This window comes from Pezoporus occidentalis, unplaced genomic scaffold (assembly GCF_034315485.1).
Source record: "Pezoporus occidentalis ecotype Australia unplaced genomic scaffold, CSIRO_AGI_Poc_V1 ctg599, whole genome shotgun sequence".
In the NCBI taxonomy this organism is placed as follows: Eukaryota; Metazoa; Chordata; class Aves; order Psittaciformes; family Psittacidae; genus Pezoporus; species Pezoporus occidentalis.
The window spans coordinates 15,493-36,977 of NW_026915942.1; the positions used below are offsets into that span (position 1 = coordinate 15,493).

Consider the following 21,485-nt stretch of genomic DNA (forward strand, 5'->3'; position numbering starts at 1 on the left):
CCCCACATCATCATCGCCATAGGGATGCTATGGGGCACAACGGGGGTTGGGGGTCAGCAACCCCTGCCCCACATCCTCATCGCCATAGGGATGCTATGGGGCAGTGGGGACCCCACATCCTCATCGCCATAGGGATGCTATGGGGCGCAACGGGGGTTGGGGGTCAGCACCCCCTGCCCCACATCCTCATCGCCATAGGGATGCTATGGGGCAGTGAGGACCCCACATCGTCATCATCATAGGGATGCTATGGGGCAGTGAGGGGGACCCCACATCCTCATCGCCATAGGGATGCTATGGGGCAGTGAGGACCCCACATCGTCATCGCCATAGGGATGCTATGGGGCAGTGAGGACCCCACATCGTCATCGCCATAGGGATGCTATGGGGCAGAGGGACCCCACATCCTCATCGCCATAGGGATGCTATGGGGCAGTGAGGACCCCACATCCTCATCACCATAGGGATGCTATGGGGCACAACGGGGGTTGGGGGTCAGGGCCTCCTGCCCCACATCGTCATCGCCATAGGGATGCTATGGGGCAGTGGGGACCCCACATCGTCATCGCCATAGGGATGCTATGGGGCAGAGAGGGGGACCCCACATCGTCATCGCCATAGGGATGCTATGGGGCAGTGAGGGCCCCACATCCTCATCACCACAGGGATGCTATGGGGTGCAACGGGGATTGGGGGTCAGCACCCCCTGCCCCACATCGCCATCGCCATAGGGATGCTATGGGGCAGAGAGGACCCCACATCGTCATCGCCATAGGGATGCTATGGGGCAGTGGGGACCCCACATCACCATCGCCATAGGGATGCTATGGGGCAGAGGGACCCCACATCCTCATCACCATAGGGATGCTATGGGGCAGAGGGACCCCACATCGTCATCACCATAGGGATGCTATGGGGCAGTGAGGGGGACCCCACATCGCCATCACCATAGGGATGCTATGGGGCAGTGAGGACCCCACATCATCATCGCCATAGGGATGCTATGGGGCAGTGGGGACCCCACATCGCCATCGCCATAGGGATGCTATGGGGCAGAGAGGGGGACCCCACATCGTCATCACCATAGGGATGCTATGGGGCAGTGAGGACCCCACATCCTCATCGCCATAGGGATGCTATGGGGCAGAGAGGGGGACCCCACATCGTCATCACCATAGGGATGCTATGGGGCAGTGAGGACCCCACATCGTCATCGCCATAGGGATGCTATGGGGCAGTGAGGGGGACCCCACATCGTCATCACCATAGGGATGCTATGGGGCGCAACGGGGGTTGGGGGTCAGCAACCCCTGCCCCACATCGTCATCACCATAGGGATGCTATGGGGCAGTGAGGACCCCACATTGCCATCACCACAGGGATGCTATGGGGCAGAGAGGAGAGGCAGAGATCTGGACCCCCTGCCCCACATCACCATCACCCCATGGATTCTATGGGGCAGAGCCCAATGCCCATGGGGTTGAAGCAATGGGGGGAACCCCAATCACCCCACGGAATCAATGGGGCGACCCCAATGCCCATGGGCCACCCCCCCCCCCTTCCATCACCCCATGGAATCAATGGGGGGACCCCAATCCCCACGGGACACCCCCCCCCTTCCATCACCCCATGGAATCAATGGGGCGACCCCAATGCCCATGGGACCCCCCCCCCCCAATCACCCCATGGAATCAATGGGGCGACCCCAATGCCCACGGGACCCCCCCCCCCCAATCACCCCATGGAATCAATGGGGCGACCCCAATCCCCACGGGACCCCCCCCCTTCCATCACCCCATGGAATCAATGGGGCGACCCCAATATCCGTGGGGCATCACCTTCCTCCCCACGCAGCCGCTCCCCTTGCCCCTTCTCCAGCAGGGCCTCGGCCTCCTTCACGAAGGCGATCATGCCCCCAAAGGGGGGGGCCAGGAGCTCCTCGATGAACTCCTATGGGGAAAGGGGACCCTTAATGTGAAAGGGGGACTCCTAAAGGCAAAGGGGGAGCCCTAATGTGAAACGGGGACTCTTAATGTGAAAGGGGGACCCCTAATGTGAAATTGGGACTCTTAATGTGAAAGGGAGACTCCTAAAGGCAAAAGGGGAGCCTTAATGTGAAACGGGGACTCTTAATGTGAAAGGGGGACTCCTAAAGGCAAAGGGGGAGCCCTAATGTGAAACGGGGACTCTTAATGTGAAAGGGGGACTCCTAAAGGCAAAGGGGGAGCCCTAATTTGAAACGGGGGCTCTTAATGTGAAAGGGGGACTCCTAAAGGCAAAAGGGGAGCCCTAATGTGAAACGGGGACTCTTAATGTGAAAGGGGGATTCCTAAACGCAAAGGGGACCCTTACAGTGAATGGGGGACCAATAAGGTGAAATGGGGAGCCTTAATGTGAAAGGGGGGCCCCAAATGCAAAGGGGGACCCTTAAACTGAAGGGGGGGCTCCTAAAATCAAAGGGGGACCTTTAAACTGAAAGGGGGACCCTTACACGGAACGGGGGACCCCTAAATTCAAAGGAACTGGAAGGGGGGCCCCTAAAGCCAAAGTGGGACACTTAAGCTGAAAAGGGGACCCCTAAAGCCAAATGGTGACCCCAAATGCAAATGCTGACCTCTAAACTGAAATGGGGGCCCTTAAACTGAAGGGGGGACCCCTAAACTGAAAGGGGGACCCTTAAACTGAAAGGGGGACCCCTAAAGCCAAAAGGGACCCCGAATGCAAATGGTGACTCCTAAAGTGAAAGGGGGACCCTTAAACTGAAAGGGGGGCCCCCTAAAGCCAAAGAGGGACCCTTAAACTGAAAGGGGGACCCCTAAAGCTAAAGGGAGACCCCTGAAACCAAAGTGGACCCCAACCGCAAACGGTGACCCCTAAACTGAAACGAGGACCCTTAAACTGAAGGGGGGACCCCTAAAGCCAAAGAGGGACCCTTAAACTGAAAGGGGGACCCCTAAAGCCAAAGAGGGACCCCTGAAACCAAAGTGGACCCCAGACACAAACGGTGACCCCTAAACTGAAACGGGGACCCTTAAACTGAAGGGGGGACCCCTAAAGCCAAAGAGGGACTCTTAAACTGAAAGGGGGACCCCTAAAGCCACAGAGGGACCCTTAAACTGAAAGGGGGACCCCTAAAGCCAAAAGGGACCCCAAACGCAAACGGTGACCCCTAAACTGAAACGGGGACCCTTAAACTGAAGGGGGGACCCCTAAAGCCAAAAGAGGGGGGGAGGGAGGAAACGGGGGGACTCTTACTCCGGAGGGGGGACCCACCTGGGTGCGCGCCGCCAGGAGCTGCTGGAAACCTTCCACCTCTTTGCTCTCCTCCACGGCGCGTTCCTGAAGCCGGGGGTCAAAAGAAATGGGGCGAAACCCCCAACCCCCGACCCCCCCCCCTATTTTGGGGTCGTTCTTCTCGATTTTGGGGTTCCCGGCGAGCTGCGGGGTCGTTTTTGGGGTGTTTTTGGGGTGTTTTTCTCACCATGAGGACCCCCAGCATCATGTCGTAGTTGTTGATGAGGAAGACGAGCTGCTGGCGGCGCGACGGGAACTCGGCGGCAACGCGGAGGACGAAGTTCTCCACCTCCAGCTTGGGGGGCAACAATGGGGCAGGGGAACAATGGGGCAGGGGAACAATGGGGCAGGGGAACAATGGGGCAGGGGAACAATGGGGGGGCAATGGGGGGGATGGGGGGCAACAATGGGGGGGGCAATGGGGCAGGGGAACAATGGGGCAGGGGAACAATGGGGGGGCAATGGGGGGGCAACAATGGGGGGCAATGCAGGGGAACAATGGGGGGACAATGGGGGGCAATGGGGGGCAATGGGGGGGGAATGGGGGGGCAATGGGGGGGTAACAATGGGGGGGCAATGGGGGAAACAATGGGGGGGCAATGGGGGGATGGGGGGCAACAATGGGGGGGACCAATGGGAGGAATGGGGGGGCAATGGGGGGGATGGGGGGCAACAATGGGGGGGGCAATGGGGCAGGGGAACAATGGGGCAGGGGAACAATGGGGGGGCAATGGGGGGGCAACAATGGGGGGCAATGGGGTAGGGGAACAATGGGGGGGCAATGGGGCAGGGGAACAATGGGGGGGCAACAATGGGGCAGGGGAACAATGGGGGGGATGGGGGGCAACAATGGGGGGGCAATAGGGGGGCAATGGGGTAGGGGAACAATGGGGGGGATGGGGGGGCAATGGGGGGGAACAATGGGGGGGCAATGGGGCAGGGGAACAATGGGGCAGGGGAACAATGGGGGGGCAATGGGGGGATGGGGGGCAACAATGGGGGGGACCAATGGGAGGAATGGGGGGGCAATGGGGGAGATGGGGGGGCAACAATGGGGGGGAAGGGGGGGCAACAATGGGGATGGGGGAACAATGGGGGGGCAACAAGGGGGGGGCAACAATGGGGGGTGGGGGGCAACAATGGGGATGGGGGAACAATGGGGGGGTGGGGGGGCAACAAGGGGGGGGCAACAATGGGGGGGAATAATGGGGGGGCAATGGGGCGGGGGGTCAGAATGGGGGGGATGGGGGGACAATGGGGGGGATGGGGGAGATGGGGGGCAACAATGGGGGAAGGACAATGGGGGAACAATGGGGGAGCAATGGGGGGGAACAATGGGGGTGGGATGGGGGGGCAACAATGAGGGGGAAGGGGGGGTTCATAATGGGGGGCAACCAAGGGGGGGCAAAAATGGGGGGGATAGGGGGCAACAATGGGGGGATGGGAGGGGCAAAAATGGGGGGGTCATAATGGGGGGCAACAATGGGGGGGCAGCAATGGGGGGAATGGGGGGCAATGGGGGGGATGGGAGGAACAATGGGGGGGAACAATGGGGAGGGGGCATCCAAAATGGGGGGAGGGGAAACAATGGGGTTGGGGGGGTATAAAATGGGTTTTGGGGTCCCCCATGGGGTTTTGGGGTCCCCTATGGGGTTTTGGGGTCCCCAATGGGGTTTTGGGATTCCAATGGGGTTTTTGGGGTCCCAATGGGGTTTTGGGGTCCCAATGGGGTTTTAGGGTCCCAATGGGGTTTTGGGGTCCCTATGGAGTTTTAGGGTCCCCAATGGGGTTTTTGGGGTCCCCAATGGGGTTTTGGGGTCCCCAATGGGGTTTTTGGGGTCCCCTATGGGGTTTTGGGGTCCCCAATGGGGGTTTTGGGGTCCCAATGGGGTTTTTGGGGTCCCTATGGGGTTTTGGGGTCCCCATGGGGTTTTGGGGTCCCAATGGGGTTTTGGGGTCCCAATGGGTTTTTGGGGTCCCAATGGGGTTTTAGGGTCCCCAATGGGGTTTTTGGGGTCCCCAATGGGTTTTTGGGGTCCCCAATGGGGTTTTGGGGTCCCCAATGGGGTTTTGGGGTCCCAATGGGGTTTTGGATTCCCAATGGGGTTTTGGGGTCCCCAATGGGGTTTTGGGGTCCCCATGGGGTTTTGGGGTCCCCTATGGGGTTTTGGGGTCCCAATGGGGTTTTGGGGTCCCCAATGGGGTTTTGGGGTCCCCTATGGGGTTTTAGGGTCCCCAATGAGGTTTTTGGGGTCCCCAATGGGGCTTTGGGGTCCCAATGGGTTTTTGGGGTCCCAATGGGGTTTTGGGGTCCCCAATGGGGTTTTGGGGTCCCCAATGGGGTTTTAGGGTCCCAATGGGGTTTTGGGGTCCCCAATGAGGTTTTGGGTTCCCCTATGGGGTTTTGGGGTCCCCAATGGGGTTTTTGGGGTCCCCAATGGTGTTTTGGGGTCCCAATGGGGTTTTAGGGTCCCTATGGGGGTTTTGGGGTCCCAATGGGGGTTTTAGGGTCCCAATGGGGTTTTTGGGGTCCCAATGGGGTTTTGGGGTCCCAATGGGGTTTTGGGGTCCCCCATGGGGTTTTTGGGGTCCCAATGAGGTTTTGGGGTCCCTATGGGGGTTTTGGGGTCCCCAATGGGGTTTTGGGGTCCCCAATGGGGTTTTGGGGTCCCAATGGGGTTTTAGGGTCCCAATGGGGTTTTGGGGTCCCCAGTGGGGTTTTGGGGTCCCAATGGGGTTTTAGGGTCCCAATGGGGTTTTGGGGTCCCCATGGGGTTTTAGGGTCCCCAATGGGGTTTTGGGGTCCCAATGGGATTGTAGGGTCCCTATGGGGGTTTTGGGGTCCCCAATGGGGTTTTAGGGTCCCCAATGGGATTTTAGGGTCCCTATGGGGTTTTTGGGGGTCTCCAATGGGGTTTTTGGGGTCCCCAATGGGGTTTTGGGGTCCCCAATGGGTTTTTGGGGTCCCCAATGGGGTTTTAGGGTCCCAATGTGGTTTTTGGGGTCCCAATGGGGTTTTAGGGTCCCAATGTGGTTTTTGGGGTCCCAATGGGGTTTTAGGGTCCCAATGTGGTTTTTGGGGTCCCTATGGGGTTTTTGGGGTCCCAATGGGGTTTTTGGGGTCCCAATGGGGTTTTGGGGTCCCAATGGGGTTTTAGGGTGCCTATGGGGTTTTAGGGTCCCCAATGGGGTTTTTGGGGTCCCCAATGGGGTTTTGGGGTCCCCAATGGGGTTTTTGGTTCCCCAATGGGGTTTTTGGGGTCCCCAATGGGGTTTTGGGGTCCCAATGGGGTTTTGGGGTCCCCAATGGGGTTTTAGGGTCCCTATGGGATTTTTAGGGTCCCAATGGGGTTTTTGGGGTCCCAATGGGGTTTTAGGGTCCCCAATGGGGTTTTAGGGTCTCTATGGGGTTTTAGGGTCCCCAATGGGGTTTTAGGGTCCCAATGGGGTTTTGGGGTCCCCAATGGGATTTTAGGGTCCCCAATGGGGTTTTGGGGTCCCAATGGGGTTTTAGGGTCCCAATGGGATTTTAGGGTCCCTATGGGGGTTTTGGGGTCCCAATGGGGTTTTGGGGTCCCAATGGGGTTTTAGGGTCCCAATGGGGTTTTAGGGTCCCAATGGGGTTTTGGGGTCCCCAATGGGGTTTTAGGGTCCCAATGGGGTTTTAGGGTCCCCAATGGGGTTTTGGGGTCCCAATGGAGTTTTTGGGGTCCCCAATGGGGTTTTAGGGTCCCAATGGGGGTTTTGGGGTCCCAATGGGATTTTTGGGGTCCCAATGGGGTTTTGGGGTCCTCAATGGGGTTTTGGGGTCCCCAATGGGGTTTTTGGGGTCCCAATGGGGTTTTGGGTTCCCAATGGGGGTTTTAGGGTCCCAATGGTGTTTTGGGGTCCCCAATGGGGTTTTAGGGCCCCCAATGGGGTTTTAGGGTCCCCAATGGGGTTTTGGGGTCCCTATGGGGTTTTTGGGGTCCCAATGGGGTTTTGGGGTCCCCAATGGGGTTTTGGGGTCCCAATGGGGTTTTGGGGTCCCCAATGGGGTTTTTGGGTTCCCAATGGGGTTTTGGGGTCCCCAATGGTGTTTTGGGGTCCCCCCACCTGCAGCTGCCCCAGCAGCGCGTGGGTCCTCTCGTTGGGGAAGGTTTGGTTGATGCTGACGATGGCGGAGGAGAACTCGGCGTAACGGCGCGTGATCTGGGGGGAAAAGGGGGGTTTTGGGGGGAAAAACGGGGGTTTTGGGTCAGAGAGAGGGAAAAACGGGGGTTTTGGGGGGAAAAAGGGGGGTTTTGGGTCAGAGAGGGGGAAAAACGGGGGTTTTGGGTCAGTAAAGGGGAGGTTTTGGTCAGAGAGGGGAAAAACGGGGGTTTTGGGGTCAGAGAGAGGGAAAAAGGGGGGTTTTGGGTCAGTAAAGGGGTTTGGGAGGAAAAAGGGGGGTTTTGGGTGAAAAACGGGGTTTTGGGGTGAAAAACGGGGGTTTGGGGTGAAAAACGGGGGTTTGGGGTGAAAAAGGGGGGTTTTGGGGTGAAAAAGGGGGGTTTTGGGGTGAAAAACGGGGTTTTGGGGGGAAAAACGGGGGTTTTGGGTCAGTAAAGGGGTTTGGCAGGAAAAAGGGGGGTTTTGGGGTGAAAAAGGGGGGTTTTGGGTCAGACAGGGGGAAAAAGAGGGAAAAAAGGGGGGTTTTGGGGTGAAAAAGCGGGGTTTTGGGTCAGTAAAGGGGAAAAGGGGGGAAAAAGGGCGATTTTGGGTGAAAAAGGGAGGTTTTGGGGGGAAAAACGGGGGTTTTGGGTCAGAGAAGGGGAAAAAGGGGGGTTTTGGGTCAGAGAGGGGGAAAAAGGGGGGTTTTGGGGGGAAAAAGGGGGGTTTTGGGTCAGTAAAGGGGTTTGGGAGGAAAAACAGGGGTTTTGGGGTGAAAAAGGGGGGTTTGGGTGTGAAAAAGGGGGGTTTTGGGTCAGTAAAGGGGGGAAAAGGGGGTTTTTGGGGGAAAACGGGGGTTTTGGGTGGAAAAGGGGGGTTTTGGGTCAGTAAACGGGGGAAAAGGGGGTTTTTGGGGGAAAAACGGGGGTTTTGGGTGAAAAAGGGGGGTTTTGGGTCAGTAAAGGGGGGAAAAGGGGGTTTTGGGTGAAAAAGGGGGGTTTTGGGGTGAAAAATGGGGGTTTTGGGTCAGTAAAGGGGGGGTTTGGGTCAGAGAGGGGGAAAAGGGGGTTTTGGGGTGAAAAACAGGGGTTTTGGGGTCAGTAAAGGGGGGAAAAGGGGGTTTTGGGGTGAAAAATGGGGTTTTGGGGTGAAAAAGGGGTGTTTTGGGGGGAAAACAGGGGTTTGGGGGGAAAAAGTGGGGTTTTGGGTCAGAGAGAGGGAAAAAGGGGTTTTTTTGGGGAAAAAGGGGGTTTTGGGTGAAAAAGGGGGGTTTTGGGTCAGAGAGGGGGAAAAGGGGGGTTTTGGGGGGAAAAACGGGGGTTTTGGGGGGAAAACTGGGGGTTTGGGGTGAAAAAGTTGTTTTGGGTCAGAGAGGGGGAAAAAGGGCGGGAAAAAGGGGTTTTGGGTGAAAAAGGGGGGTTTGGGGTGAAAAAGGGGGGTTTTGGGGTGAAAAACGGGGTTTTGGGGTGAAAAACGGGGGTTTTGGAACAGGGAGTTCCGGTAGGTGAGCGTGCGCACCTCGTCCTTCAGCATCTCCTATGGGACATCCCATAATGAGCGAGGGGAAAAACGGGGGTTTTGGGGTGAAAAATGGGGTTTTGGGGTGAAAAACGGGGGTTTTGGGGTGAAAAACGGGGGTTTTGGGGGGAAAAACGGGGGTTTTGGGTGAAAAAGGGGGGTTTTGGGTCAGTAAAGGGGTTTGGGAGGCAAAAGGGGGGTTTTGGGGTGAAAAACGGGGGTTTTGGGTGAAAAACGGGGGTTTTGGGGTCAGTAAAGGGGGGAAAAGGGGGTTTTGGGATGAAAAAGGGGGGTTTTGGGTCAGTAAAGGGGTTTGGGAGGAAAAAGGGGGGTTTTGGGGTGAAAAAGGGGGTTTTGGTGTGAAAAAGGGGGGTTTTGGGGTGAAAAAGGGGGGTTTTGGGTTAAAGGGAGTGGTTTTGGGGTGAAAAAGGGGGTTTTGGGTGAAAAACGGGGGTTTTGGGGTGAAAAACGGGGGTTTTGGGTGAAGGGGGAGAGAGGGGGTTTTGGGCATGAAAAACGGGGGTTTTGGGGTGAAAACGGGGTTTTGGGGTGAAAAAGGGGGTTTTTGGGGTTAATGGGAGTGGTTTGGGGGTGAAAAAGGGGGTTTTGGGGGTTAAAGGGAGTGGTTTTGGGGTGAAAAAGGGGGGATTTGGGGAAAAACGGGGGTTTTGGGGTGAAAAAGGGGTTTTGGGGTGAAAAACGGGGTTTTGTCAGAGGGTGAAAAACGGGGGTTTTGGGGAAACGGGGGGTTGGGGTGTGCGGGGTTTTGGGGCAAAAACGGGGGAGAGAGACATCCCATAATGGTTTTGGGGTGAAAAACGGGGGTTTTGGGGTGAAAAACGGGGTTTTGGGGTGAAAAACGGGGGTTTTGGGGTGAAAAACGGGGGTTTTGGGGTGAAAAACGGGGGTTTTGGGGTGAAAAACGGGGTTTTGGGGTGAAAAACGGGGGTTTTGGAACAGGGAGTTCCGGTAGGTGAGCGTGCGCACCTCGTCCTTCAGCATCTCCTATGGGACATCCCATAATGAGCATGGGGAAAAACGGGGTTTTGGGGTGAAAAACGGGGTTTTGGGGTGAAAAACGGGGTTTTGGGGTGAAAAACGGGGGTTTTGGGGTGAAAAACGGGGTTTTGGGGTGAAAAACGGGGTTTTGGGGTGAAAAACGGGGGTTTGGGGTGAAAAACGGGGTTTTGGGGTGAAAAACGGGGGTTTTGGGGTGAAAAACGGGGGTTTTGGGGTGAAAAACGGGGGTTTTGGGGGGAAAAACGGGGGTTTTGGGTCAGAGAGAGGGAAAAAGGGGGGTTTTGGGTCAGAGAGGGGGAAAAAGGGGGGTTTTGGGGGGAAAACGGGGGGTTGGGGGGAAAAGGGGGGTTTTGGGGTGAAAAATGGGGGTTTTGCGTCAGTAAAAGGGAGAAAAGGGGGTTTTGGGGGGAAAAACGGGGGTTTGGGGTGAAAAAGGGGGTTTTTGGGTTAATGGATGTGGGTTTGGGGTGAAAAAGGGGGTTTTGGGGTGAAAAACGGGGGTTTTGGGTCAGTAAAGGGGGAAAAGGGGGGGAAAAGGGGGGTTTTGGGGTGAGAAACGGGGTTTTGGGGTGAAAAACGGGGGTTTTGGGTCCGAGAGGGGGGAAAAGGGGGTTTTGGGGTGAAAAAGGGGGGTTTTGGGTCAGTAAAGGGGTTTGGGAGGAAAAAGGGGGGTTTTGGGGGAAAAGGTAAGCGGGCGAAAAAGGGGGTTTTGGGGTGAAAATCGGGGGTTTTGGGGAGAGGGACATCCCATAAAGGGGTTTGGGGGAAAAACGGGGGTTTTGGGGTGAAAAACGGGGGTTTGGGGTGAAAAACGGGGTTTGGGGTGAAAAACGGGGTTTTGGGGTGAAAAACGGGGTTTTGGGGTGAAAAACGGGGGTTTTGGGTCAGTAAAGGGGGAGGGGGAAAAAAGGGGGTTTTGGGGTGAAAAAGGGGGGTTTTGGGGGAGAAAAACGGGGGTTTTGGGGTGATCTCCTATGGGGGGGTGTAAAAGGTTTTGGGGGAAAAACGGGGGTTTTGGGGGGAAAAACGGGGGTTTGGGGTGAAAAACGGGGTTTTGGGGTGAAAAACGGGGTTTTGGGGTGAAAAACGGGGTTTTGGGGTGAAAAACGGGGGTTTGGGGTGAAAAACGGGGGTTTTGGGAACAGGGAGGGGGTAGGTGAGCGTGGCACCTCGTTTCAGCATCTCCTAGGGGGGACATTTTGGGGTGAAAAACGGGGGTTTTGGGGTGAAAAACGGGGTTTTGGGTGAAAAACGGGGGTTTGGGGTGAAAAAGGGGGGTTTGGGGTCAGTAAAGGGGTTTGGGTGAAAAAGGGGGGTTTTGGGGTGAAAAACGGGGGTTTTGGGTCAGTAAAGGGGGTTTTGGGGTGCGTTTTTTGGGGTCAAAAAAAAAGGGGTTTTTTTCGATAAAGGGTGAAAAACGGGGGTTTGGGGTCAGTAAAGGGGTTTGGGAGGAAAAAGGGGGGTTTTGGGGTGAAAAATGGGGGTTTTGGGTCAGTAAAGGGGGGTTTTGGGTCAGAGAGGGGAAAACGGGGGGAAAAAATGGCGTTTTGGGGGGAAAAAACGGCGGTTTTGGCGTGAAAAACGGGGGTTTGGGGTCAGTAAAGGGGAGAAAAGGGGGAAAAACGGGGGGTTTGGGTGAAAAGGGGGGTTTTTGGGTCGATAAGGGGGTTTTTGGGTCGGTAAAGCGTTTTTTGGGGTGAAAAGGCATGTTTTGGGGTCGGTAAAGCTTTTTTGGGGTGAAAAGGGGTGTTTTGGGGTTGATAAAGAGGTTTTGGGGGTGAAAAGGGGTGGTTTTGGGTCGATAATGCGTTTTTTGGGGTGAAAAGGGGTGTTTTTGGGTCGATAAAGAGGTTTTTTGGGTCGATAAAGCGTTTTTTGGGGTGAAAAGGGGTGTTTTGGGGTGGATAAAGAGGTTTTTGGGGGTGAAAAGGGGTGTTTTTGGGTCGATAAAGGGTTTTTTGGGGTGAAAAGGGGTGTTTTTGGGTCGGTAAAGCGTTTTTTGGGGTGAAAAGGGGTGGTTTTGGGTCGATAAAGGGTTTTTTGGGGTGAAAAGGGGTGTTTTTGGGGTGGATAAAGCGTTTTTTGGGGTGAAAAGGGGTGTTTTTGGGTCGATAAAGAGGTTTTTGGGGTGAAAAGGGGTGTTTTTGGGTCGATAAAGAGGTTTTTGGGGTGAAAAGGGGTGTTTTTGGGTCGATAAAGCGTTTTTTGGGGTGAAAAGGGGTGTTTTTGGGTCGATAAAGCGTTTTTTGGGGTGAAAAGGGGTGTTTTTGGGTCGATAAAGAGGTTTTTGGGGTGAAAAGGGGTGTTTTTGGGTGGATAAAGCGTTTTTTGGGGTGAAAATGGGTGTTTTGGGGTCGATAAAGAGGTTTTTTGGGTCGATAAGGGTGTTTTTGGGTGGATAAAGGTTTTTTTGGGGTGAAAAGGGGTGTTTTGGGTCGGTAAAGTGTTTCTGGGGGTGAAAAGGGGTGTTTTTTGGGTCGATAAAGAGGTTTTTGGGGTGAAAAGGGGTGTTTTTGGAGTCGATAAAGCGTTTTTTGGGGTGAAAAGGGGTGTTTTGGGGTCGATAAAGGGTTTTTTGGGGTGAAAAGGGGTGTTTTTGGGTCGATAAAGAGGTTTTTGGGGTGAAAAGGGGTGTTTTTGGGTGGATAAAGAGGTTTTTGGGGTGAAAAGGGGTGTTTTTGGGTCGATAAAGAGGTTTTTGGGGTGAAAAGGGGTGTTTTTGGGTCGATAAAGCGTTTTTTGGGGTGAAAAGGGGTGTTTTTGGGTCGATAAAGCGTTTTTTGGGGCGAAAAGGGGTGTTTTTGGGTCGATAAAGAGGTTTTTGGGGTGATAAGGGGTGTTTTTGGGTGGATAAAGCATTTTTTGGGGTGAAAAGGGGTGTTTTTGGGGTGGATAAAGCATTTTTTGGGGTGAAAAGGGGTGTTTTGGTGTCGATAAAGAGGTTTTCTGGGGTGAAAAGGGGTGTTTTTGGGTCGGTAAAGCGTTTTTTGGGGTGAAAAGGGGTGGTTTTGGGTCGATAAAGGGTTTTTTGGGGTGAAAAGGGGTGTTTTTGGGTGGATAAAGCGTTTTTTGGGGTGAAAAGGGGTGGTTTTGGGTCGATAAAGGTTTTTTTGGGGTGAAAAGGGGTGGCTTTGGGTCGATAAAGCGTTTTTTGGGGTGAAAAGGGGTGTTTTTGGGTGGATAAAGCGTTTTTGGGGGTGAAAAGGGGTGTTTTTGGGGTGGATAAAGCCTTTTTTGGGGTGAAAAGGGGTGTTTTTGGGTCGATAAAGAGGTTTTTCGGGTCGATAAGGGGGTTTTTGGGGTCGATAAAGCGTTTTTTGGGGTGAAAAGGGGTGTTTTTGGGTGGATAAAGGGTTTTTGGGGGTGAAAAGGGGTGCTTTGGGGTCGATAAAGAGGTTTTTTGGGGTGAAAAGTGGTGTTTTTGGGTCGATAAAGAGGTTTTTCGGGTCGATAAGGGGGTTTTGGGGGTCGATAAAGAGGTTTTTGGGGTGATAAGGGGTGTTTTGGGGGTCGATAAAGGGTTTTTTGGGGTGAAAAGGGGTGTTTTTGGGGTGGATAAAGCCTTTTTTGGGGTGAAAAGGGGTGTTTTTGGGTCGGTAAAGAGGTTTTTTGGGTCGATAAGGAGGTTTTTGGGGTGGATAAAGCGTTTTTTGGGGTGAAAAGGGGTGTTTTTGGGTCGATAAGGAGGTTTTTGGGGTGGATAAAGCGTTTTTTGGGGTGAAAAAGGGTGTTTTTGGGTCGATAAAGAGGTTTTTTGGGTCGATAAGGAGGTTTTTGGGGTCGATAAAGCGTTTTTTGGGGTGAAAAGAGGTGTTTTCGGGGCCGCTCACGTAGTGGGGCCGGGTCTCCAGGCCGCCGAGGCGCTGGGGGTCGGCGCTGCGGATGCTCTGGATGTGCAGCTCCAGCAGGAGCTCGAAGCGGGGCCACAGCAGCTCCAGGAGCGCATCCCAGTACCTGGGGGGGGGAATGGGGCCGTTCCCTATGGATCCATGGGGCGTGCCCTATAGATCCATGGGTCATTCCCTATAGATCCATGGGTGGTGCCCTATGGATGGGGATCACTCCCTATGGATCCATGGGTCATTCCCTATGGACCGGGGGTCGTGCCCTATAGATCCATGGGTCATTCGCTATGGATGGGGGTCATTCCCTATGGATCCATGGGTCATTCCCTATGGACCGGGGGTTGTGCCCTATAGATCCATGGGTCATTCCCTATGGATCCACGGGTCATTCCCTATGGACTGTGGGTCGTGCCCTATAGATCCATGGGTCATTCCCTATGGACTGGGGGTCATTCCCTAAGGATGGGGGTCATTCCCTATGGATCCATGGGTCATTCCCTATGGACCGGGGGTTGTGCCCTATAGATCCATGGGTCATTCCCTATGGCTCCATGGCTCGCGCCCCATGGATGGGGGTCATTCCCTATGGATCCATGGCTCGCGCCCCATGGATGGGGGTCATTCCCTATGGATTGGGGTCATTCCCTATGGATGGGGGTCATTCCCTATGGATGGGGGTCATTCCCTATGGATCCGTGGGTCGTGCCATATAGATCCACGGGTCATTCCCTATGGATCCATGGGTGGTGCCCTATGGATAGGGGTCATTCCCTATGGATTGGGGTCATTCCCTATGGATCCATGGCTTGTGCCCCATAGATGTGGGGGTCACTCCCTATGGATCCATGGGTCGTGCCCTATGGATGCGGGTCATTCGCTATAGATGGGGGTCCTTCCCTATGGATCCATGGGTCATTTTCTATGGACCGAGGGTTGTGCCCTATAGATCCATGGGTCATTCCCTACGGATCCATGGGTCGTGCCCCATGGATGGGGGCCATTCCCTATGGATTGGGGTCATTCCCTATGCATGGGCGTCATTCCCTATAGATGGGGGTCCTTCCCTATGGATCCATGGGTCATTTTCTATGGACCGGGGGTTGTGCCCTATAGATCCATGGGTCATTCCCTATGGATCCATGGCTCGCACCCCATGGATGGGGGTCATTCCCTATAGATCCATGGGTCAGCCCCATAGATGTGGGGCCCGGACCTGTCCGCGGCCGGCACGTTCCTCTTGGCCATGATGGCGCGGAACCGGAGCACGATGTGGATGCACAGGAACACGGCGATGGCGTCGTAGCAGGCGCTCACGTAGGTGTCCATGTGCTTCTGCAGGACCCATAGGGGGGCATTGGGACCCATAGCCCCCATAGCCCCCATAGGGGAGCATTGCGACCCATAGCCCCCATAGGGGAGCATTGGGACCCACAGCCCCCATAGGGGAGCATTGGGACCCATAGCCCCCATAGGGGAGCATTGGGACCCATAGCCTCCATAGAGGAGGACAGGGACCCATAGCCCCCATAGAGGAGCATTGGGACCCATAGCCTCCATAGAGGAGAATAGGGACCCATGGCCCCCATAGGAGAGCATTAGGACCCATAGCCCCCATAGGGGAGCATTGGGACCCATAGCCCCCATAGAGGTGCATTGGGACCCATAGCCCCCATAGGGGAGCATTAGGATCCACAGCCCCCATAGGAATGCATTGGGACCCATAGCCCCCATAGGGGAGCATTGGGACCCATAGCCCCCATAGGGGAGCATTGCGACCCATAGCCCCCATAGGGGAGCATTGGGACCCATAGCCTCCATAGAGGAGGATAGGGACCCATAGCCCCCATAGAGGAGCATTAGGACCCATAGCCCCCATAGCCCACATAGCCCCCATAGAGGAGCATTGGGACCCATAGCCCCCATAGAGGAACATTGGGACCCATAGCCCCCAAACCCCATAGGAGAGCACTGTGACCCATAGCCCCCATGGGAGAACACTGGGACCCATAGCCCCCATAGGGGAGCATTGGGACCCATAGCCCCCATAGGAGAACACAGGGACACATAGCCCCCACAGCCCCCCATAGGAGAGCATTGTGACCCACAGCCCCCATAGCGGATCATTGTGCCCCACAGCCCCATAGCACCCACCAGGAACATGGCGAGCGTGCGGCCCATGACGCTGTTGAAGAGCTCCTGGGCGCCGGCGCCCGTCACCAGGAAGAAGTCGCAGAGGAAAAGGAATTCCCGGCAGGAATTGTCCAGGAGAGCAAAGTGCTGGGAGCGGAACAGGGCCTCGAAGGGGTACTGCCCCAAAAACACCGTTTCTGAGCCCAAAAATGAGCTTCCGGCACCAAAAACACCGTTTCTGAGCCCAAAAATGAGCTTCCGGCACCAAAAACACCGTTTCTGAGCCCAAAAATGAGCTTCCGGCACCAAAAACACCATTTCTGAGCCCAAAAATGAGCTTCCAGCACCAAAAACACAATTTCTGAGCCCAGAAATGAGCTTCCGGCGCCAAAAACACCATTTCTGAGCCCAAAAATGACCTTCCGGCCCCCCAAAACACCACTTCTGAGCCCAAAAATGACCTTCCGGCACCAAAAACACCATTTCTGAGCCCAAAAATGAGCTTCCGGCGCCAAAAACGCCATTTCTGAGCCCAAAAATGACCTTCCGGCACCAAAAACACCATTTCTCAGCCCAAAAATGAGCTTCCGGCACCAAAAACACCATTTCTGAGCCCAAAAATGAGCTTCCGGCACCAAAAACACCATTTCTCAGCCCAAAAATGAGCTTCCGGCCCCCAAAAACACCATTTCTGAGCCCAAAAATGAGCTTCCGGCACCAAAAACACCATTTCTGAGCCCAAAAATGAGCTTCCGGCACCAAAAACACCATTTTTGAGTCCAAAAATGAGCTTCCGGCACCAAAAACGCCATTTCTGAGCCCAGAAATGAGCTTCCGGCACCAAAAACACCGTTTCTGAGCCCAAAAATGACCTTCCGGCGCCAAAAACACCATTTCTGATCCCAAAAATGACCTTCCGGCACCACAAACACCATTTCTGAGCCCAAAATTGACCTTCCGGTGCCAAAAACACCACTTCTGAGCCCAAAAATGACCTTCCGGCACCAAAAACACCATTTCTGAGCACAAAAATGAGCTTCCGGCACCAAAAACGCCATTTCTGAGCCCAAAAATGAGCTTCCGGCACCAAAAACGCCATTTCTGAGCCCAAAAATGAGCTTCCGGCACCAAAAACGCCATTTCTGAGCCCAAAAATGACCTTCCGGCACCAAAAACGCCGTTTCTGAGCCCAAAAATGACCTTCCGGCACCAAAAACACCGTTTCTGAGCTCAAAAATGACCTTCCGGCACCAAAAACACCATTTCTGAGCCCAAAAATGACCTTCCGGCACCAAAAACGCCATTTCTGAGCCCAAAAATGACCTTCCGGCACCAAAAACACCGTTTCTGAGCTCAAAAATGAGCTTCTGGCACCAAAAACACCACTTCTGAGCCCAAAAATGACCTTCCGGCGCCAAAAACGCCATTTCTGAGCCCAAAAATGAGCTTCCGGCGCCGAAAACACCATTTCTGACCCAAAAAATGAGCTTCTGGCGCGAAAACCACCACTTCTGAGCCCAAAAATGAGCTTCCGGCGCCAAAAAAACCATTTCTGAGCCCAAAAATGAGCTTCCAGCACCAAAAACGCCACTTCTGAGACCCAAAATGAGCTTCCGGCAACAAAAACACCATTTCTGAGCCCAAAAATGAGCTTCCGGCACCAAAACCACCACTTCTGAGCCCAAAAATGAGCTTACGGCACCAAAAACACCACTTCTGAGCCCAAAAATGAGCTTACGGCACCAAAAACACCACTTCTGAGCCCAAAAATGAGCTTCCGGCACCAAAAGCACCACTTCTGAGCCCAAAAATCAGCTTCCGGCACCAAAAACGCCATTTCTGAGCCCAAAAATGAGCTTCCGGCACCAAAAACACCACTTCTGGGCCCAAAAATGACCTTCCGGCAACAAAAGCGCCACTTCTGAGCCCAAAAATGAGCTTCCGGCACCAAAAACACCACTTCTGAGCCCAAAAATGACCTTCCGGCACCACAAACGCCACTTCTGAGCCCAAAAATGACCTTCCGGCACCAAAAACACCATTTCTGAGCCCAAAAATGAGCTTCCGGCGCCAAAAACACAATTTCTGAGCCCAAAAATGAGCTTCCGGCGCCAAAAACGCCATTTCTGAGCCCAAAAATGAGCTTCCGGCGCCAAAAACGCCACTTCTGAGCCCAAAAATGACCTTCCGGCGCCAAAAACACCATTTCTGAGCCCAAAAATGAGCTTCCGGCACCAAAAACACCATTTCTGAGCCCAAAAACCAACCTTCTGGCACCAAAAACACCACTTCTGAGCCCCAAAATGAGCTTCCGGCACCAAAAACACCATTTCTCAGCCCAAAAATGAGCTTCCTGCACCAAAAACGCCATTTCTGAGCCCAAAAATGAGCTTCCGGCGCCAAAAACGCCACTTCTGAGCCCAAAAATGAGCTTCCGGCACCAAAAACACCATTTCTGAGCCCAAAAATGAGCTTCCGGCAACAAAAACACCATTTCTAAGCCCAAAAATGAGCTTCCGGCACCAAAAACACCACTTCTGAGACCTAAAATGAGCTTCCGGCACCAAAAACACCATTTCTGAGCCCAAAAATGAGCTTCCGGCACCAAAAACGCCATTTCTGAGCCCAAAAATGAGCTTCCGGCACCAAAAACGCCATTTCTGAGCCCAAAAATGAGCTTCCGGCACCAAAAACACCACTTCTGAGCCAAAAAATGAGCTTCCGGCGCCAAAAACACCACTTCTGAGCCCAAAAATGAGCTTCCGGCACCAAAAACACCACTTCTGAGCCCCATTGCCTCCCCATTGCCCCCCATTGCTGCCCCATTGCCCCCTATTGCCTCCCATTGCCTCCCCATTGCCCCCCATTGCTGCCCCATAGCCCCCCCATTGCCTCCCCATTGCCCCCCATTGCTGCCCCATAGCTGCCCCATAGCCGCCCCATTGCTGACCCTGGTGTCGCTCCTCTGGGCCGCGTGCGGGACCAGGATGGGCGCCTCGAGCTCGGCGGCGCCGATGACGGAGCCGCGGTTGCCCAGGGTGAAGACGGTGTTCCGGCAGCGCAGCGGCGCCTTCGAGAAGAACCCTGCCCCACAGACAGGGCTTCAGCACCAAAATCGGACCAAATACACCCAAAATACACCCAGAACGGACCAAATCGGCCCAAAATACCCCAAAATCGACCCAAAATACCCCCAAATCGACCCCAAAATGCCCAAAATGACCCCAAAATGCCCAAAATCGACCCAAAATCACCCAAAATCGACCCAAAATAGCCCGGAGTCAACCCAAAATACCCCGAAATCAACCCCAAAATGCCCAAAATCGACCCAAAAATGGCTCAAATTAATCCAAAATACCCAAAATCGACCCAAAAATAGCTCAAATCAACCCAAAATAGCCCAAATCGAGCAAATAGACCCAAATCGACCCAAAGTAGCCCAAAGTCGACCCAAAATAATGCAAAATCGACCCCAAAATGGACCTAAAAATGACTCAAATAAATACAAAATACCCAAAATCAACCCCAAAATGGCTCAAATCAACCCAAAATAGCCCAAAATCGACCCAAAATAATGCAAAATCGACCCAAAATTGCCCAAAATCGACTCAGAAAACCAAAAATCGACAAAAAAATGCCACAAATCGACCCAAAAATGGCTCAAATCAACCTTTCTTGGCCGTGTCCTCCACGCCCATGAGATCGTCCTTGTCGGCCACCTCCTCGTACTGCGGGAACAGGGCTCAGTGACACAAAAACACCCCAAAAACACCCCAAAAACACCCCAAAACTACCCCCAAACCAACCAAAACCACCCCAAAACCACCCAAAACCACCCCAAAACACCCCAAAACAAAACCACCCAAAACCAGCCCCAAAACACCCAAACACACCCAAAACCACCAAAAACCACCCCAAAACAGCCCCAAACCAAACAAAACCACCGAAAAACACCCAAAAAAAGCCAAAACCACCCCAAAACTACCACAAAACACCACAAACCACCCAAAACCAACCCAAAACCGATTAAAACCACCCAAAAGCACCCAAACCAGCCTAAAATCACCCAAAACCACCCCAAAACCAAAACCACCCCCAACCACCACAAACCCAACCAAAACCACCCCAAAACCAGCCTAAAACCACCCCAAAACCAGCCTAAAATCACCCAAAACCACCCCAAAACCTGCCCAAAACCACCCCAAACCAGCCAAAACCACCCCAAACCAGCCTAAAATCACCCAAAACCACCCCAAAACCTGTCCAAAACCACCCCAAAACCTGCCCAAAACCACTCCAAAACCACCCCAAAACCACCCAAAACCTGCCCAAAACCACCCAAACCCACCACAAACCCACCCAAAACCACACCAAAACCACCCACAAACACCAGAAACCCAACCAAAACCACCCCAAAACCTGCCCAAAACCACCCAAACCCACCACAAAACCACCCAAAACCACCACAAAACCAAAACCACCCACAACCACCCCAAACCCAACCAAAACCACCCCAAACCAGCCAAAACCACCCCAAAACCAGCCCAGAAGCACCCCAAAACCACCTCCAGAACCCCAAAACCACCCCAAAGCCACCTCCAGCCCCCTGAAAACCACCTCCAGAACCCCCAAATCAACCCCAAACCACCTCCAGAACCCCAAACCCACCCCAAACCCACCTCCAGCACCCCAGAACCACCCCAAACCCCCTGAAAACCACCTCCAGAACCCCAAAACCCCCTCAAACCACCCCAAAACCCCCAATCAAACCCCACATCTCGCCCCATAACCCACCTGGATCTTCATGAGGCGGCTGGTGTAGGACTTGAAGTAGGACAGGTAGACCTTGCCCATGGTGTCCACGTACTGCTCGCGCAACTCCTGCGCCACGGCCCGCTCGTGCCCCACCAGGAACTGGTAGAAGAACCTACCCACGGCCATGGCGACGTCAGGGATCGTCCCAGCCCCACATCTCCCCCGTCGCCCCCCATGGATCCCATTGGAAGCCCCATAGAGCCCGCGCCCCACACCTATACTTGAGGAGCGTGTTCTGTGGGATCTGGTAGTTGGTCATGGGCTTGCGGAAGGAGTAGATCTTCTGGAGGATGAACTCGCGGATCTTGGTGACGGCCTTTTTTTGGGGGGGGGGAGAAAAGAGGGATTTTGGGGGTCCATTGGGTGCTATGGGTCACTTATGGGTCTGCTGTGGGTGCTAACGGTTGGGGGTCAACCTTGATCTTGAGCTTCTCGAGGACGTGTTGGACGTCGGCGCAGGCCACGGTGTCGCGGAACGCTTGCTCCTTGACGGAGTTGATCTTGCCATTGAGTTCCTGCAGCTGCTCCAGGAAGGCCGGCTCCGTCACCGGCGCGTCCAGGATGGTGCTGAGCGGGGATAGGAACGGGTGGAGGGATGGGATCATCGGGGAGTTGGTTATGGGTCTAGGGTTGTTGGCGGTGGGATTGGGTTGGATCGTGGAGACCATCGAGGTCTTGGCTTAGAAACAAAGACCCAGAGGATGGAAGAAGGGATTTGGGGTCTTCCATGGT

At 54.4% G+C, this 21,485-nt stretch overlaps 1 protein-coding gene across 1 annotated transcript in view; it reads right to left on the reverse strand.

The window, feature by feature from the left end:
* The window catches only part of VPS52 (VPS52 subunit of GARP complex), a 33,861-nt gene that overhangs the window by 5,319 nt on the left and 7,057 nt on the right, over positions 1-21,485 (reverse strand). The window contains exons 5-16 of the mRNA XM_062639039.1: positions 21,170-21,320; positions 20,969-21,069; positions 20,733-20,865; positions 19,609-19,666; positions 18,889-19,022; positions 15,960-16,115; positions 15,022-15,140; positions 13,794-13,917; positions 7,390-7,485; positions 3,482-3,589; positions 3,274-3,339; positions 1,839-1,950 (exon numbers count right to left, since the gene is read on the reverse strand). Coding sequence (XP_062495023.1) covers positions 1,839-1,950; positions 3,274-3,339; positions 3,482-3,589; positions 7,390-7,485; positions 13,794-13,917; positions 15,022-15,140; positions 15,960-16,115; positions 18,889-19,022; positions 19,609-19,666; positions 20,733-20,865; positions 20,969-21,069; positions 21,170-21,320 — 1,358 coding nt within the window. The remainder of the gene's footprint in view (positions 1-1,838; positions 1,951-3,273; positions 3,340-3,481; positions 3,590-7,389; positions 7,486-13,793; positions 13,918-15,021; positions 15,141-15,959; positions 16,116-18,888; positions 19,023-19,608; positions 19,667-20,732; positions 20,866-20,968; positions 21,070-21,169; positions 21,321-21,485) is intronic.